The sequence below is a fragment of the Pocillopora verrucosa genome, chromosome 9, assembly GCF_036669915.1.
Source record: "Pocillopora verrucosa isolate sample1 chromosome 9, ASM3666991v2, whole genome shotgun sequence".
Lineage (NCBI taxonomy): Eukaryota > Metazoa > Cnidaria > Anthozoa > Scleractinia > Pocilloporidae > Pocillopora > Pocillopora verrucosa.
The window spans coordinates 9,113,126-9,132,358 of NC_089320.1; the positions used below are offsets into that span (position 1 = coordinate 9,113,126).

General features: G+C 39.4%; 1 protein-coding gene across 3 annotated transcripts in view; it reads right to left on the reverse strand.

The window, feature by feature from the left end:
* LOC131796911 (endothelin-converting enzyme homolog) overlaps window positions 1-13,478 on the reverse strand; it is a 49,540-nt gene extending 36,062 nt beyond the window's left edge. For all 3 annotated transcript variants that reach the window (XM_059114532.2, XM_059114531.2, XM_059114530.2), the window contains exons 1-8: window positions 13,068-13,478; window positions 11,438-11,634; window positions 11,025-11,282; window positions 10,046-10,111; window positions 4,672-4,788; window positions 4,422-4,511; window positions 2,608-2,741; window positions 60-291 (exon numbers count right to left, since the gene is read on the reverse strand). In XM_059114532.2, the coding sequence (XP_058970515.1) occupies window positions 60-291; window positions 2,608-2,741; window positions 4,422-4,511; window positions 4,672-4,788; window positions 10,046-10,111; window positions 11,025-11,282; window positions 11,438-11,634; window positions 13,068-13,383 (1,410 nt within the window). In that variant the 5' untranslated portion in view covers window positions 13,384-13,478. The remainder of the gene's footprint in view (window positions 1-59; window positions 292-2,607; window positions 2,742-4,421; window positions 4,512-4,671; window positions 4,789-10,045; window positions 10,112-11,024; window positions 11,283-11,437; window positions 11,635-13,067) is intronic.
* Window positions 13,479-19,233: the final 5,755 nt, after the last annotated feature.

Below are 19,233 nucleotides of genomic sequence, written 5' to 3' on the forward strand. Positions count from 1 at the left end.
TTACAAAGAAATAACAAATACACGCGTTTAAACTCTCCTCAATGAAACAAGGCCCTCACCGACTCTTTATCTTTTTTATCAAACTTCTCATCCAGGAAGATTACTCCCAGAGGATCTCCAATGTCATTGTCAAGGCGACTCATTTCCGTAATACATTTTTTCCAGATGTCTGTCTCGCCCGAGCTTCCCATAACCACCCTGTGATAGTTGTAGAAAGCCCTACGGTATTCTTCACTAAGATGGGGAGCCAGCTGAACAACTACCTGCCACATCATGTAATTTGCAAGGACCCTGATAAAAGAATAGGAGAGAAATCATTGGAACTGCGTCCCAAATAATCGACTGTTTTAAATAAAAACTACGGTCAAACCTGTTTTAGGCGGCACCGTATTTAGCGGTCACCCTGTATCAAGCGGTCAGTTGCCAAAGCCAGGTTTTTTTTTCCATTGATCTCCGCAATTTTCACCTCTATTAAGCGGTCGCAATCACCCTTTGCTGAGTCCCAACGGCCCATTTTATTATTCTCCACCTGTATTGAGCGGTCACTGAAAGCGGAACCGCTCAGGTAAAACTAAGAATAATCCATGTGTCTCCCCCACAATCGAAGTTAGAAAAATTGTTCGAGCGAGATTCTGTATATTTTGTAGTCAATTATAGCATCAAGTGGGATTGCTTAAAGCCACATATGTCGTCGAGATGGGCGAGTGTGCGTAACAATTGAATTCCAATCTTGAGCCAATTTTCACCCGATGTTTTCCGGTGTTATCTATTGTATGTATCTGTGTACTTTAGAAAGTCGAAATTCGCACTCGCTACACAGTTGAGTTCTTTCCTTTTGTGATTTATGGCTTATAGACACTAGCATATTATGTTTTTAGTTCTTGCCGTGACACTACGGAAACAGCAGAAGACGATAAAGATCTCACAATTATTTTCAGGATTGTGCACGTGCTGCTTAGAGGCAGAGAAAGGCCGCAGACTGCCATATGCTGCTTAGAAGGAATAGGGAAATGAAATTGTCTAGCGACTGGTTTGGATGCGTCTTTATCATCTTTCTTTAGGTTACGAAGCTGTTCTCGGAATCGGTTGCTTGGTCGTTTTCCTGTTTCGCCTATGTACATCTTTTTGCACTGAGTACAAGTTATGCAATAAATAACATTGGTGGAAGTACAGGTTAAAACAATGATTGCTTAACAGATTGCTTGGGTCCTGACCCAATATTTTCTGAACGTTTCGAATGAAAGGACGGAAAAGGTTTTTATGTTTTTGTTGTGTTTGAATGAAATTAGCAGAGGTTAAATTGCTTTAAAATTACTCCGAAACTGGTATAATATTAACATATTATACCAGTTTCGGAGTAATTTTAAAGCAATTTAAAGTTTTTAAAAAAATGATGGATTTTGCTGCTTTATTCGGTGAGAATGAAATGCGAGGGTGAGTGAAATTCAATGATTTCTCTCTTTCTGTGACGTTTGGCAGTGATGGCCATCTTGAACGAGAGAAGCAGAGTAGCCATTCTTTTGGAAAAACTGGCACATTGCTTCTGACTTTTTAGAAAAATCAGAGTCCTCAGTATATAGGCGACGAAGTCAAAGAAACTGAGAATAAGAAATGAATTCTTGTCATGTGATGGATGTGAAGATGAACACAACAGTTATCCATAGGAATCATTAGCATTGTAGCACACACTGTTGAATAGGCCGTTGCCTTCGAAAGAAAGTTTGATGACTAGAAATTGGGAGCGACGGTGAAAAGGAATGGTTTTAGTGTCCATAGTGTCCCATTCCTAATGCTTTGGTGGAAGCATTCTAATCAAAAGGTATCGCCACATCTATGAGGGTAAAATCCTCGATTCTTTTGCGTTTGATAACAGTGCGTAGACGATTTGCTGTTATTTCTCTGTCTCTCTGGATCGTAATCGTACCACTTATTAGCAGTGTCTACATCAAAAAGAGTACCAACTATTTGAAAATTGTATTCAACCGTCATAAAAACTATGCTATGACGCCCCATTCTGAAATACATACCTCAGAGGCGTTGCCCTTACACTCATCAACTAGTAAAAGCCACAACGTGCGATTCACAAAGAACTGCTGCTTTGGTTATCACTAATTCATTTCTGGACCCAAGAATGCCTATTTTTTTTCATCTCCGAATTGTACAAACAAATCACCAACAGAGAAAAAAGCGAGAAACTACTAGATCGTAAGTTAGCGACCCATTTAGTAGATTTGCAGTAAATTTTTGAACGGTTAGGTAGCTTTTTGAAATCTCAAAACATGGTATGTTTCGCAACTTAATGTACACTTTATAAATGCCAGAGGTGAACTGCACGATGATATTTTGATGATATTGAACTTGTTCTTAGTAATCAGCATAGGAACTGAGTTAAAGATTTCCTCCAGCGAGCGTTAACTTCTTCAACTGAATACAACTAGCAGCAGGTAGATGGGCAAGGTATAAATGATGTTGAGAGATGTTTGCACCTGGGTGCAATGGTCGGCAGCCGGGTGGCGACCCAGATGACGTGATAGTACTCAAAATGCTTCAACTTTTATTAAGTCTATCAAATTGAATATGGTTAATTGATTACTCAATGTTACCAACCTTTCTGGTGTGTTGGTTATCAAACTTGACATGTTTGTCAAGTAATCCAAAGCAAAAATGGCGAGCTCTTCGTCTTGCTCTATTTCGTAGCTGGTGTCTTGAAACATTGCTTTTATGTAAAACAACCAGTCAATCTACGAGTATAGAAATAGCGGATTACACACGTGTAAGTATACATTTTTCAGTAACTTGTATTGTACCAATTTGTATCGATGTTGTATGCTTTTAACTTTAAAGACAAATCGCTCTAAATTATTGGTATTCTTCATGAGAACTCTCCAAAACCACTTTAACTGAGTATTCATTGTTTTAAATTCAAAACTCAGAAAGAAATTCCTTCTGAAGATTATTCGCTTAACTTTTATTTAAGATAGTTTTACCCTTGAGCATTGACCAAATGCAAAGAAATTGTGATGAGAAATGGTATTAAATGGGTAGGCAGATCCTGTTTATAGCTACTGAGCCTAGTGAAATAACCCCTGCAAGGGAACTCTTCAAATTTATTCTGAGAGTGAAACTGCTGCTCAAGGAAAATGCTTTTCGGTTCTGAAGACTTTCTTTTGCACTATTAAATTGTGCACAACACGCGATACAAAGAAAGTCGATAAAAAAGCGTTAAAACAGCCGAAAGCGACGACGCAGGCAGGCGCTGACGGAATAAAGGTGAAGAGACTCAACAAGTTATATTTCTATCATCATTGTTTTTTTTTTTTTCTTATTAGTTTTTTTTTACGGCACGCGCTTACGCTTAATTTTAAATCTTTTTTTTTACTAGATATACCCTGTTACAGTCGACTCTCGCCCTGCGAACGCTTTGCTATTACGGATATCCCGCCATTGCAAGTAAGAGGTAGCCCCCCGGCGAAACGCATAAAGAAATGACTGAAATAAACTCCCGTTATTACAGACTCTCTCGCTATTAAGGAAATGCAGACACTTTCATGCCCCCTCCCCCAGCTCGAAATTTCATTTGTTTTTTCTCTCGCTATAACAGACACTTAAGTACTCGTCCAAAATCCTGACTCACATAATATGAAGCAACATTATGATAAAGGAAACTAGTGACACCATTCTTCAATTGGATGCGAACTTGAAAATTTCCTGCTTGCGACCGGATCTGTTTGTGGTCACGGTATAAAATTTATGTTTACGTAGTTACATTTTATTTCTTATGCATTAAGACGAAATGATTTTTTTCTCTCGTTTCCTGCTATTACGGAATCTCACTATTACGGACACTAAATCTTCCCCCGAGGGTGTTCGGAATAACGGAAGTGGACTATAGCAGTGGTGATGGTGGTGGTGATGATAGCAGTGGCACAACAAAAGAGTAATTTTCAATTGAGTGTCGAAGTTGATCTTGGATTGCTTAATTTCTGCTTTACTTCGCTCTGTGATTGGTCAAGAAAACTCACACTTCCCTATCAATACATCAAATAAAAAACTAAAAACCAATTCCAGCTCGATCATTCGTGTTTCCCCGCGCTCTAAGCAGGTTATCTATTTTCCTTTGAGTTTTCATTGATTAATGATGATGTTGAACTTTGTTCTGATAAGTTTTTGTGGTTACCTTTCTTTGGTTCATCAACACTCCATAAAAAATTGCTCTATAAGTTTATCTTAGGTCGGGTACATTAGGCTTTAGGCTGGTTAGGCCAGTGAAAAAAACATAACAATATGCCGAGAAGATAAACTACGACAAGAATACAAGGTATTTGATCGATTACATGGTATCGAATAACTAAGGTTATCCATCAAATTAAAACAATGTAACCAAGCCATTCGCCGTAATTTTCAGCGATACTAATCCTCACCGGTTCTCCTGTTTTGTTTTGAAGTTCTTTCAAAGTCATTAACTTGTATACCTTACTTCTGTCAGCTCTCTCGTTAGCAGTTGCGGATAGCTTGAGCAAAGAAAAAATTAAAAATGGCCGTTACTCTCTCTATAATAATGTATCCTCATTTGTCACGATGATTAGTTTTCGATGGAACTACCTTTAAAATTTCAAAATAAAATTTCCTAACTGATTTTTGACCAGTTAATTGGAGAAATTTATTTCTTACCTTAGAAAGGTCCTGTTCAAATTCAAACACTTCTTTAAGCTGGTGCTCGGCCCACTTAGTCTCTCCACCGATCAGGTTGATCAACTCAGACATAAGCTGCTGGTAGGCCTTTCTTACCTACAGCCAACAAAACAAAATGTATGGAGTTTTACATAATAGGAAGGTCACAACAATTTCCTTCGTTGTTCAAGAAAAGGCTAAGATTAACATTTTATCAAGCAAAACATGAAAATTATGCCAAAAGTTTTATTTAATAGGTTGGCCTACGTACTTATTAATAAGTTTGTAGATAACCATCAAAACCACAGTGTTCCTGTAAATCCTCAAGACAATGCGAAAAGATTACAGGACAGTGTCAGAAAGTTGGCAGACCTTTTTTTACAATTTTTTAATCATTTAGCAGCCATAATTCATAATCCGAAAATATTCCGGCAAACGACCTCAGATTAAGAATGTTGAAGGCTTTGCCGTTTATTTATCAACTTGATCGGGTGGCGCGAGGAACGAGTGACGTGTCAGCAGCTGATTGGCGATATCAATCACTCGTGGAAAAATATCATAGTTTTCAGCAGCCATAATCCATAATCCGAAAATATTCCGGCAAACAACCTCGGATTAAGAATGTTGAAGGCTTTGCCGTTTATTTATCAACTTGATCGGGTGGCGCGAAGAACGAGTGACTTGTCAGCAGCTGATTGGCGATATCAATCACTCGTGAAAAAATATCATAGTTTTCACGTTGTTACGGCTTTTCTCGGGGCTGGAAATCCTTGTATAACACCGCAGTGTATATGATAAAATAAATAATCATATGGCTTCGGCTTGTGGCCGATATAACGTTCGCTGATTGGCTACAACAAAGAGCAGAGCCGTGCATTGTAAGCGGTAATGCCCACGGGCCGCTTACGGATTATGTAAATTACGAGGAGCACAACAGATCATACAAGTACCGCGGTGGTTCTCCTCTTTTTTAATTTTTGTCACAGCTAGTTTAGTAGTTATCATTAATAATTTACCACTCCATAACACAAGCAAGTTTAAATCAGCTTCCAGTAACATCAGATGTAAACAGTCGAGCGGTTCCTGTTGGCAGCAGTATTGCTCATTACATGGAGTTGTTTTTATATGTTCAAAAAGCTTGTAAACGTCATCCGTAAATCTCTTAGAAGGCGGAGATATGAAATCGAAAGCGAAGACTAAAATATTTTAAATAATGCATTCCGATGATTTGTATCTTTTTGCCAAGAGGCCGTACGTGTTTGTTTGGACTAATTTGGACTACAATTTTGAAGCACTTTTCTGTCTTTCCTGTATGCATTTTAGTTGACGTTTGCCTTGAAAGTCAGGCAAAATTTATTTGTGACACCTCTATATAGAAGATCATCTTTTCCGAAAATAAATGTGTTCCTGACAGAATACGTGATACACCGGTGTAGTTCACTGATTACGTAGTTTAACCGAGGGTTTGAGTCGATGAATGATTGTATAAACGTGCGCATCGCCGGATGTAAATTGACGACTTCCGCTTGAATAAGTTTTTCGTTTCTTCTTCTTCATAAGCCATATTATAAATAACTAAATAACTACGACTGTCGGTCGCTATCGCTCGAACAATACGGCAAGGAAGGCCTCAGTTTGAGATTATCCCGTAATGACCTCAATCTCGGTTGTTAAGTGGTTAATAACGAGAGTAATTAAAATCTAAGTAATTACTTTGATTACCCAAACAATTATTGACGTTATCTACAAGATACAAAAGACTAATTTCCTAACAGAAAAGAGAAGTTACAAATAACAATTATCGTAAGACCCGTACTGCTCCGAGCGCTCATGTGCCTTACGCTGTGCCTAAACTTCGCCGTACTCCTGACAACATACTTGCTATAGAGACTATTTGCAAGATTGAATTAGGGATCAGATCACTCAATCCCGAACAGGCGGGCACTGTCAGAAGAGCTCTCAACGGAATCCTTTCACAAGCAAAACAACCGGAGCCTAACCTCACGAAGAAATGCAGGACGCAGTAAAACGCCTAGAGGAAGACCAGTCTATCATAGTTCTACCAGCAGACAAAGGACGTGCTATTGTACACCGACACCTATCGGACTAAGATGTTCTCCTTGATCGAAAACAGACTTATCAGCGCTCGAAAAAAGATCCGACAGACATCTTTGCCATCTTGTCCGTGAGCGCGTAAAAAGCTTCCTACACTGATTTAAACCACCAACAGCCTTCCATTCACTTCACTAGGGAGACGGAAGGTAACACCAAATTCACCTTCCTTGACACTGCAGTACAAGAGAACCTGATAGACATCTATCCACCGGCGCACACAGCAAACCGACACACACTGACCAGTACTTAGCAGATCCACCACAGTCCTGCCCTTTGTCAAAGATCTTTCCGAACAACTTCGCCACTGTTTAAAAGTTGGAGTCTACGTTATGATCACGCATATTACTACCGAGAAATGTGGTCAACCCGGCTATGCAGGATCAAAACATGTTATACAGGATTCTCTGTGAGTGCGGGGAATTCTTCATCAGCGATACTGGCAGATCTATACAAGAGAATCAAAGAACACGGCAGGAATGTACGACTCGCGAAGACCAGAATCTCCGCCATTTCAGTACACAATCACAATAACGGATGTCACCCGCTCTAGAACGAGGTAAAGTTCATTGATTGTGATACCCATTTCTAACACGCAGTGTGAAAGAGGCCATCTATATGACACTTCACCGTAACAATTTCAGCAGGGACAGTGAAATCGAAATCCCAGAAGCGTGGATGCCCACGATCAATAACATATCAGCAGGCAGTGGACCACAAAGAAAGACATTAAAGGGAAATCTTCTCTAAAATATAAGCTCAAACTCGTCCAAAATGTTCTAGAATGGCTTAAGATTATCCATGAAAAAGGAAAAAGAGTTTTTCGGTAAGAAATGGCGTCGTTATTGTCATAGTTGCCGATCTTTACCCTTTCAAATATACATTTTTTAGTGCCTGTTTTATGCGGAGGATATCAATGCGCCTGTAAGTGAAAAGCAGGTTGTGTAATTCAAGATACACCATGCAAACTATCACAGATGGCCCTGAAAACAACCCCAAAGCGTTTACAAGTTCGTATTTTCGAGATTTTAGCGTTTTCGGAGGATTGTTAAAAACTGCAATATAATATTGAAAAACGATTAAAAAAGCATGAAATCTACAATATAAAAAGCAATAACATCGGACTGTAAAAGGATATTGTATAAAAATATAACAGAGATTGTTAATAGTTATACAACCCTATATGCAATTTACAAACTATTTATAAATGTGATTTAATAAATAGGCATTAACTTCCCTTAACTAAACTTTGAAATCACTACAGTTTCTCATATTTGCGGAAAGGGCATTAAGTAACTTGACAGTCTTGAAAGGTGCCCCTCTCCATTGGTATAATTATTTTAGTATCGTCAGCGTATTGAAATGAACCAATCGAGAAAGGGAGATGATCTTGCAGATCGGAAACGCAGAGGTTAAATAACATTGGGCCGAGGATCGACCCCTGTGGCACACCAAACCGTACGTTCACTGATTCAGATGTACGATCATCGATCTGTACGAAATGTGACCGGTCACTCAGTAGCTATTCAACTAGCACAGAGACGGCTTCGAGAAACCAAGCGTTGATAACTTAGTTATAAGAATCTTGTAGTTGACTGTGTCGAACGCTGTAGAGAAATCGGTCAGCACTATGAGAGCAACCTCACCTTTTTTCATCGCTCTTAGCAAATCGTTGCGCATAGCCATTAGCACCGTATTGGTCGAGTGTCCCTTACGAAAGCTAGAAATTGTATCGCGGAGTACTGATCCAGATTCACAAAAGGTGGTCATCTGCAGCGCGACAAGTTTCTCAAAAGACTTTTGATAGTGTGGGGAGAATTGAAATGGGACGAAAGTGTTCCTCAGACTTCGGTTGATCGACTTTAGGAATTGGACTGATCCTCGCATTTTTCCACGCCTTAGGAAAATAGTACTTCCTGATACATTTGTTGATAATAGTTGTGAGGGGACCAGCAATGGATTCAGCCACCATTTTAACGAATTGGACAGGGATACCGTCGGGGCCAGTAGACATATCAGATCTTAACAATTTCAGCACGCTCAGGACCTCGCTGTGGGGCACTTCTCGGAGCTTGAAATTAGAGAGATAGAGGTAAAGATTCAATTCCTTCTTTAAGACAGGAAGGTAAGTCACCACTAACAGGTAAAGTTCTCCCGGTAGTACAAGCAAAGAATGAGTCTAACCTGTCAGGATCCTGCCGCAAGGGTTGCTGGTTAGGTTTCAGTATGCGGTGGATAATACGCCACACCTTCGGTTTATTAGAGGACAACGCCTGCCTTGTGAAGGTCTCGCGAGCCCGACGAATAGCTGCCTTCAACTTGTTTCTGACGTCCCGCTGTAGTAGTGACCGTATTTGGCAGTCCTCTATCCGAAACTCGTAACTCTCTCCCTCCGAGGAGGGGCATGTCTCTCGATACACTCCTTAAACATGCTGTTTAAGTGTTCTAACTGTTCCTCTGGATTATCAGATGAGTATACGATGTTCAGATACCGATCTACACCCACATTTATACAGGCAAACGGAGAATCGTGGTCGCTTACAATACTGGTAGTAATGACATCAGTGGCAGAAATGCGCATTGGGAGGTTAGTAATAATATGATCAATCAGTGTTCGAGAGGTCCTAGTGACTCTAATCGGCTTCATAACAAACATGTCTAAGGTATCACTGTAACGCGTAAGGAAAGAGTCAGGGCGATCGATAACATCAAGTTAATATCGCCTGTAAGAACTACCTTGCCATTCCACGTGGATGTGATATGACCAAGCAAGTCCTCGAAACACTCTAGCCCGTCATCAGTAAGTCTGACCTGTAAATAACTCCAAGCAACAGTTTACTGTGTTTGTTTCTCCTTAGTAGCTCCGGCCATAAGTGCGCCAGGTCTGGTTGAGTTTTTTCAATGTCAAAGTTTTTTCAGTGTTATGTGGTAAATGTCAGGAATGACGCGGCTTGACATGGTCAGAAACAGTTATTAAGTAAGAAAGCCATTCAATCTGAAAGTGGTGCTTTTTTCTACCGTTGCCGGTTAAAGTTCTGGCTGTTGGAGGGCTGACAGTTAACCGATGGAGGCCTTCTTGATGATTTTTTTCGGATGTATTTTAGATTTCTGATAGTTCTCAGAAGAATACAACTTAGTCGGAAATATTTCCGAAAAGTCCAGCCGCAATAAAAAGTAGGTGCTTTTAAAATAGTATAGGTATTTGGACGTGATGAGACAGATACGTTGTACATCATATCTATCAGGAATCGTTATCACTTACTTGGTGATGGTAAGAAGTATTAGCGAGGTATGCATCTCTTGTAATGGTATGAGTCGTTTGATCTATCTGAAAACGATAAAAGAATAGGTTACCGATGGGAAAATTGCAATATGAGTTGAGCATTTAAGTATGGATTTAAACATTTAAGTTTTCTTTAGACAAAAATTAGTTTCCGCAGAGGGAGTATTTTTGTAAGTTGACTGCTCCTCTTTAACACGCTGCCAAATTCTTGAGGCTTATCATGGATTAGCAAGGGGTAGTTGTTGATATAAAGAGTCCGTCAACAAAACGGATTAAAGAAAATTTAGATTTAGCCAAGAGAAACTCTCTTATGAACTATTATCGAGAATGTGTCGTAAAAGCTAAAATAGAGAAATTTAGATTTGGTCAGGAGGAACTCCGTAGCAAACTGTTTTCGAAGATCTGTAGTAACACGAACACAATAAAAAAAGATATCGGCAACAAAGTGAAACGACTAGTTGTCAAGTTAATAAATTTTTCAAATGTATGACTGAGTGTCATTTCACCAAGGGAAGGTAAGACTTTTTTTGGACAACGAAGGGAATAGAATTTCCGAGTTCCGAGATAGAAAAATTGTGTGGGTCGATTTGCACTTTCAGCGCTCGATTAACTTTGGCACGTAATTCACGATAAATGCATGCTACGCCTCAGTCCTTTTGTCATCCAAGATATTAGCTTTTCAGAATCATGTGAACACGAGTCGTGACCTTGCGGGTGTTAATCAAGTGAAGGTGTAATGCGCTGCTATGAATGAGATAGGATGCTATGTCTTTTTTCTTGCAATTTCTTTAATTGCAGTTCACCTGCCGGGATCATATCTTCATTTAATTTCATAATTTCAGTTGTGGTAACGGATGTTGATGTTGACAAAAATTATCCACCATAATAAGACCTATAACTACTTCAAATACAACCGAGTTTGATGGATTTCAAATCATTCGAAAATAAACTTCAATACCATTATGACGTAGCGCGAGGATTCCACCAGATCTGGTTTTACTTGAAGTGTAAACAGTGGCGAGAGTTTGAGCTCTTTGTGAATACGAACCAAAGTCTCGGCAAAATTCCAGGAGTTGGAAGTCCAAGTTTTGTTGGTGATATTCCATGATCCATACCTCGCAATTAATTCAAGAAGAGGTGACCCTTTCGCATGTTCAATGGCGTCCTGGTCAGTGCAGGAATCGTAATATAGGAAGGCCTTCTGAACAGCATCATTCTAATCAAAGAGGAACTAATGAGGCTACGTCCTATAGATATTATCGATAGTAGGGGAAAGGGATGATTTACCCCTTAATCTTGCCTTCAATGCGATCTATGCAATCTGGAAACTAATATAAAACTGGCAATAAAGTTATGAAATGAGTCACTCACCCCGATATATCTCTTTCTGACTGTTTTGTCATCGAGAAGCCTCTTCAAAAGTTGGTCATTTCTTTTCTTGAGAGCAAGCACTTGATTCCAGAGTGGTTCATTAGGTGGAATAGGGTTGCTCTTGATCCAGCCGCCACATGCGTGAAGGAAAAAGTCTTCGCACGGATCTACATTCTGGTCGACTGTCCGCAGAATATCTTTCAAAGAATCAAGAGAATCAAACAAGGTAAACAGTTGTTCTGAGTCTAAAACCATATGCGTAAGCCTGACTATAGTGGCTCATAATATAGATTACTCTAATGGGATGGCTCCACAAAGAAAAACCGCACAGATGTGCATCGACTGATTCGCCTTTGACAATTGATCAAAAATGAATATAATTGTTTTAATCAACAGATTTGCGATGAATATCGGTAGAAAAGCTGTAGCAACGTTCACGGCAAGGACCTACGAGAGGAACGTTTCTTCACTTTTGAAATCGTCGTGTTTGGATAAAATGAATTCTGCTACAGTTTCCCAGCGAACCATTATTGTTAGCGAAAGCTATCGAGTAATGTTTGTCTTCATTGTCACATTGCCGCTCCACCCGTTGCTTGGTGAGTTGGGGAAAATATAACACAGATGAATAAAATTTAGAACTTTGAACTGAAAAGGGGCTAAGGATTACTTCAGTTACAATCAATTTATCAAAAAAACCTTTCCGATTTATTGGACATTTGCATCACTGGTAATTAGCCTAGATGAGAATATTCAAGGTCTTAACTATCCAAAGTTAACTCTGCTGCTACTACAAATAGGAAGGAGATGAAAACATAGTTTGATGTAAATATAACTATAACGCTTGAATGAAAGGTAGAGAGAACTCATGAAAATGTTAAAATCATTGTAAGTCATCAACGCATTACTGTCAAGCAATGATAGTACAGCCGTTTATGGGAGAAGCATGGAGTTTGAGTACTAAGTAGGTTTAAAACATGGAAACTTTTTGTAGCTACTTGCTGGTATCCAGCAGGATTGTTCCAGGTTTTTGAACGCTCATCTTGACTTATATAGCAACACGCAAACACACATCGCAAGAGTTCTTCAGATACTCTTTTACATATCTTCATGTGGCGTATCCCCAACAGAAAAAGAAGAGTTTTAATATTAGTTTTTGTAAAACATACTATATTTAATTAAATTTAACGATCATAGCAAAAATTAACTTGGTACTTTATCCACAGGACACAAATTGCGACAAAAACAAATCCGGAAATTCACTGGTTAGCGTAGTGTCGAATTTGGCAATTTCCCAATCCTTCTTTGTATAAATTACTTTGAACAAAAGTTAACAGCTACATCTTTGGAAGCATTTTCCGACCCAATTGTTAGAAAGATTTTGTAAGTGAATTTAGCAGGTTTCATCTCACAAGAAAGCAAACCAATAGTAAAGACTCTCTAGCCTAAGAAATCTGCGAAGTGTAACTATGGTGGCTGGCTAGTCAACCTTAAGTAAGCCATTTCCTTTCTGTTGGGAAATATGTAATCTTTTTTTTTTTTCGCGCCGTTCATTAGAATAAAAAGGTTCTAAAATCCTAAGCGTCGTAATAGCTTTCAATAAAAATGACTTTGGTTAGCAAGTGCTACTTACTGGCAGAGGCGAGTATGCATTGGACACTTGTGCATGGTGGCGTCACATTCCCACTCGAGTTAGATGTGCCCAGGACGGTTCTACAAAACGAGCTTCGAATTTCATCGTTCCTTTGCAATTTTTCTATTGCCAAAAATATGACTAGGCTGATACAGGCCAGGGAAAGCAGAACTACCACAAACACAAGTACTGAAGTGCTACATCCATTTCTTTGCACCCGTTTTCTACTGTGTATTATATGGCCGTCAGGACTGTTTGAATTTCCATCAAGATGCATCTTCTCTTCCATTGTTAAGCGGTATTTGGGATCTGCCATTTTTCTCCTCGATGGACTCAGACGCTTTTTTAATTTACAGAAAAATACTGAAATGATATGCCTTTGTCCTTATGGTGAACTGATGTCAAGTGGAAAACGAGGGAACACTCTGGCAAAGTGCTATTCGAATTATAAGGATTTCGAATTTGGCAGCTGAAAATGTTTTCAATCAGTACATTATAGATATTGTTCATTTTTGATTCGCCCATTATGCACCACATGCTTTGTTTGTGGTTCCGCAACATAACTGACTTAATAAACCGAAAAAGTGATTTCATCTATGGTCCACTGACCTATCTTTTTGTCGGCAGGTGACCGGTTTTTTGGATAAATTTAATAAAAACTGATTAGCATTACTGTTTACGTTTGTTGGTAGTGTTCAATAGGCGATCCGCCATTCTAATCGGCTTTCCCTTGATGGATCGTAGAATTGCAAGAAAGTGAAAATTAAGGTATTAAGTAGTCGTTATGCTTTGCTGGATTCTTTGCGGGCTTGGAAGCGTTCAAACCAATATTTTTAAGGGTATAATTGATGTCACTTGGCAGTCGCGCGTTCTCGTAAATTTACACCTTGAAAGTATCTTATTGTATTGCAAGAGCGTGGATTATTATTTTTTTTTGTTGCGCAAGATGTAAAGCGACAAAGCTCTTATGGCACAGGTTCAAATTGTAAGTAATTCTTAGTAAGGTGAGTCAATACGTTTTTACATAACAGGTGATAAGTAGGAGTGGTGATATGACTATGCTGCTAACTCAGGAAGGGCTCCTGGGTCGATTTGACCAAAAATAGCGCCAACAGCAATAAGCAACGAGGTTTAATTTGCATTTTCAAAGTTTCCCAAAATTTCCCGAGTCGCGGAGCAACTCGGGAAATTTTGGGAAAACTTTGAAAATACAAGTGAAATTTATCCTTAATTGCCCGAGGGCACTTGCGACTTCTTATTCATCACTTAAAAGGCAAAATTTTTGAGAGGATTGCATTCGAGCACGATGTCCCCGCGATGAAGCCTTTTCAATGCCGCCACAAATGTCAAAACAAACGTAACTGACCAATAGATCCAATGAGCATTTTATCCTCAAAATACAGTTAACAACGTTACACGGCTTAATTCAGTTAAACTGCAATCGATCAATCGTTGCCGCAAACAGCAGAAAGGTTCAAAATGTATTTATCTGAACAATACACCTAAATCGGAGTCAGATTCTGAACGAAGAAATTATCTGGTAACTAAGCATGCTCTGGCCGACACTTGCTTGGGAAGAATGGTTTCCAGCGATGTTGAGAGTTACACTGCAATGACTGAAATTGAAAATTTGACTCAGAGCTGAGCTGGGATGTTTTTGCACTGCGGACAGTGGTTGGATTACCTGAGTTCTAACCATCGTTGTTATCTCTATGTCAACAGACATGTACAATTGTTTGTACAATTAAACAAAAACATTTAATAAAAAGAGATCAAAGAACCTATAATAAAACATTAAATATAATCAAAGTCGGTGAAAAGAAAAAATTGATCTGTAAGAAAATGAAAAGCAACATCACAAAAATCCTCATAAAAAAATTCTGGAAAAGGTGTATCACCCTCCCCTTGAATAGCTTACAAAGAGGTGTGACCCCTTTTGGTGCTCACTTTAATTGATGACCCTCCCCTCTGAGGCCCCAGCCCTTCCCCCCAAGAAAAAACGTACCTTACCTTAGCTTTACCAGTACTATTTTTTTTATAACCATTAAATAGATTCAGTTATTCAGTGACTAAGCAGGGTAAACATACAGACGATAGCCAGATGAGAAACTCTGTGGGCGGAAGGATGGCACATATCGGTTGCATCCAATCACGGAGCGACTGAAGGCTTACGTATTTTAGAGCCATAATCGAAGATGTGCTTAAAATCATTTCAGGGTTGTTATGTAGCTGAATGGAAGCATTCCTTTAGCGATTTCTACCTGTAACAAAACGTCTTTTATAGAGTCACGCAACAGGTCAGCCAATCAATCTATTTAAAGAAAAGCAGTACTTTAGTTCATAGTAAAAGCACGGATTTCATCTTTGCTCATGAGTGAAGCCATTAGATTTAAAAGATACCTGTCGAGGTTTGCTCTGTTGGTGGCCCTGCCATTACATGTATAATAAAGTATACATTTTTCATGCTTGTAGCCTTGCAAATATCCTGGGCATCATTATCACAAACGAACCTAACTCATTTCATAACATCGAAACAATGCATGTAAGTGTTCTAACATTCCATACGGACCACGTTCCAGGGACGTTCAATGTTACTCTCCGCATTCCTCGATTACCAAAACAGTCTTGCACTGGTTATAATTTCAAGAAAGCAGATTCTGAAACCTTCCAAAAAAAGTTTCGCGATGCAAACTTGACTGACCTGATCTCTACCACCCTAAATGGGGAACTTTGAGAATTGGTATTTCAACTTACATCTCTCATTGACGAGTACATATCCAAAGTAAAACTCAAGAATATCAATTCTCCTCCATGGATTGTTGGCCAAGTTAATACTTGCTCCGAAAGCAAAACGTCAGAAATAAAACTTAAAAGACTAATGGTAAATACTATCGTGAAAAATTCTGTACTCTTTATTGTGAATGCAAGTTGCTAATCTACAGTAAATGTAACGACTATACAGACTCTTTCAAGCGTCACTTCACGGGAATCCAAAAAAAATTTTTGGTCGTTTCATAAAAGTAAAAGGAAATTACCTTCAGTACCTACCATTGTTAAATATTGCGGTCAGTTTCTTTGTACTCTAGCTCGTCAGGTTGAAGCGTGTAATCATTACTTTTTCCCTTCATTTTCGTCTGATCCACCACCTTGTGTGAGCTCTATACTGAACTTAAATGCAATGTTATCTTCCATCTTACTGACCTTTTCCGTAGTAGAATCATTGCTACGCGGCTTAGATATCAGCAAAGCCTATGAACCTGTCAGTCTCCCGACTGGTTTTTTTTTTTTTGCGTATGCAAATTTTTTGACAAATCACTGTTTTTGGTACGGTACCTAAATTGTGGAAAGAGCCATTGGTCATACCTATCCACAAGAAAAAAAGATAACGAACTAGTGGAAAATTACGGGCCTATTTCATTGCTCTGTATCCTACCCAAAGTGCTTGAAATACGTATTTTCAAAAGATGTATTAACCACCTGCATTTCCTATTTTACTTAGCAACACGGATTCCTGCGTGGCCGTTTAACAGTCACTCAGGTGCTTTGTTTTTATGGGGAATCACGTCGTATTGCAAACTGACACACAAAAATATTGGTAAAGTTATCAACACAAACCTTAACTGGAGTTCCCACGTCTCTTCCATATTATCCAAAGCATCATCTACAAAATAGTTGACCCTCCTTTTGGATCCAAAGTCAAGCGCTCTCTCTACCTGAGCCTGGTGCGATCCTATGTCGGACATTCTGGTGAAGTGTGGACGCCGCCTCTGCACATTGGTGGTCTACAAGCAATCGAGGGAGTTCAACGTCGAGCCAGAAATTTTATTTTAGGTTCCCAAATACCCTAACAAGAAAAGACTTATTGCACTAAACCTTTTTCCAGTGTCTCACTGGCATGAAATCAGGGATTGAGTACTTTCCCATAAGGCCATATATGCCCATATATGAAGGTCTCTAATTGGAGTTCGTAACCCTAACAGGGCCATTTCGGTGGGTGATAATTTTCTCAACTAGCATTGATCTGTTGAAGTTTATGGTCATCGTAAGGTGTTGGTTTATCTCTTTTCGCCAAAATGATGATATCGTTCATTTTAGAAGTTTTCAAAGTATTGTTCGTTCTAACGAACGCTGTAGTCATGGTAATGACTTCCTTCCGTTAAAGTTTGATCAAGGGATAAAATTATTAGTACAGACAGGTCAGTATAAAAGAAACGAATAACAATGTCAACAAGTGCATAAAACACAAAAGGTGACGTCAATCCCATCGTTCCATGACAAGGGGGATGGAGAAGAATTGACTGAACACAATTCTGCTGTTAAAGTGAATACTTCTTCCGAAGCGGGAACACCTTCTGAGATGAAAATCAGCCTCTCGTTGCAAAGATGGAATGTCACCATCATCACTCGGGGAATCGCACTCAAATATTCCATCTTCCCCTTCGTCTCGTTTCCCGCTGTTTTCTTGCTACTCCTCTAAGTTAACGTTCGAGGCTGACCGGTTCGCCAGGCTACGACGGCAGAGTTCCTTGCCACCGTTGTTTATGCTTAGTCCCTCATCTTCTGTATGCCCTGTGGTGCCATCGGTACTGGTGATAACGGTTGACTATTACTGGTATGGCCGACAGGATCATGGCACGTTCGAATTTGGATTTCTAAAATAGTACATCGCCCAATGGGTTGTCTTTTTCAAGCCTTATTTGGCTGCATTTCAAAAGTTTATCCTTGTGATGCACTACCGAGCGAATATTCTTCACGTCTAGTCTCATTTGACTCAGTATGTTAAGAGCGTCATATCGGTATAATTCTGAGACTTGCTGGGGGTTTTTCAACACCGTTAAGCGTATTAGTTGGCGCAGCACTCTTCGATGCCACGTTTCCCTGTGGGCCATTGAGGGTTTCTGGTAAATTGGTGACTTCGCTTCAGATATAATTGTCATACCCGCACAATAACTGAAGAGTGTCGCTGAACAGCCCGACCGCCTCTTAAATGCTAAGTTAAAAGCACCAGGCCTCTACGAGTGGTACTTTTCATGGACTGAGAAGATAAATTTTTTAATAAATTCTCAACATGGGACATCCTAGTTCTCTGTTCGTTTAAGCGAGTATTTCCCGAATCTTGTTCCTCAAAATCGCCGATTCCTGTGTCCCGTTCACAATAGCAATCCCGCATCTTGCTCCCCTCATAAATTCCCGAATCTCGGCCTTTTAATAAGCCCAATCCCGAATCCCGAAAAACTAGACAAAACTGTATGATGGGGATCGGGATTGGCCGGTATAAACCGTCGAGATTGCGGGATTGAGAAAATTTTGGTCGGGATTGCGGGAATGCAGAGTGGAGACTCTTTTTCAACGTAGTCATTTCAATCCAATATGTACTTAGTGGAAGTGAATATAAATATATAGATACACCCGTTTTCAAAAACGTCGCAAATTTGAAACTATTTATCAAATATATGTGGCTTATATTTTCTCATCAAAAAGAGACACGGTGACGCACACTCAATCGACCTTGTTGGCTAAAGAAACTAGCAGTATGCAGTCGAAACGTTATTATCCACAGCCGAAGTGACCACACCATGAGAGAAACATGAGACGAGCTTTCACATAAAAAAAAGGCCCGTGTGAAATTCGTACGAAATGCATAACCAACCAATCAGAAAAGTAAAACGAGTGTGAAAATACATGGTTCTTCTAATCAGAGACACGGTTATTGTGACTCTTCTATCTTATCCTCTCGAAGTATTGCGTATTTCCTACGCAGCGTGCGAACGTGACTACGACATGTCATCAGTGAAGTGTGTTTGCCAATGTAAATTATTGCAACCAGAAAAAAAGGTTATGCGGCAGGCCAATATATAAGAAACAAAATTATCTATAATGTATCAGACAGCTTTGGAATTAATGTCTCCACACTATAGGTAAATCCAGCGATCCCGACAAACGACTTTGAAATTTGTTATTGCACCATGATTTGGCCTATTGACCTGCATCCGTATCAGGTCGTTTTGGCACAACTGTCCTGTATCATATCAAAATTTTAAGGAAATCACAGCCTGATAAATGGTATAGGTTAGAGCAGCACACAGGGTAAAATATGGACTGGACCATTGGACACTTGGACTATTTTTTGGGACTATTTTTTGGGACTATTTTTTGGGACCAGTTT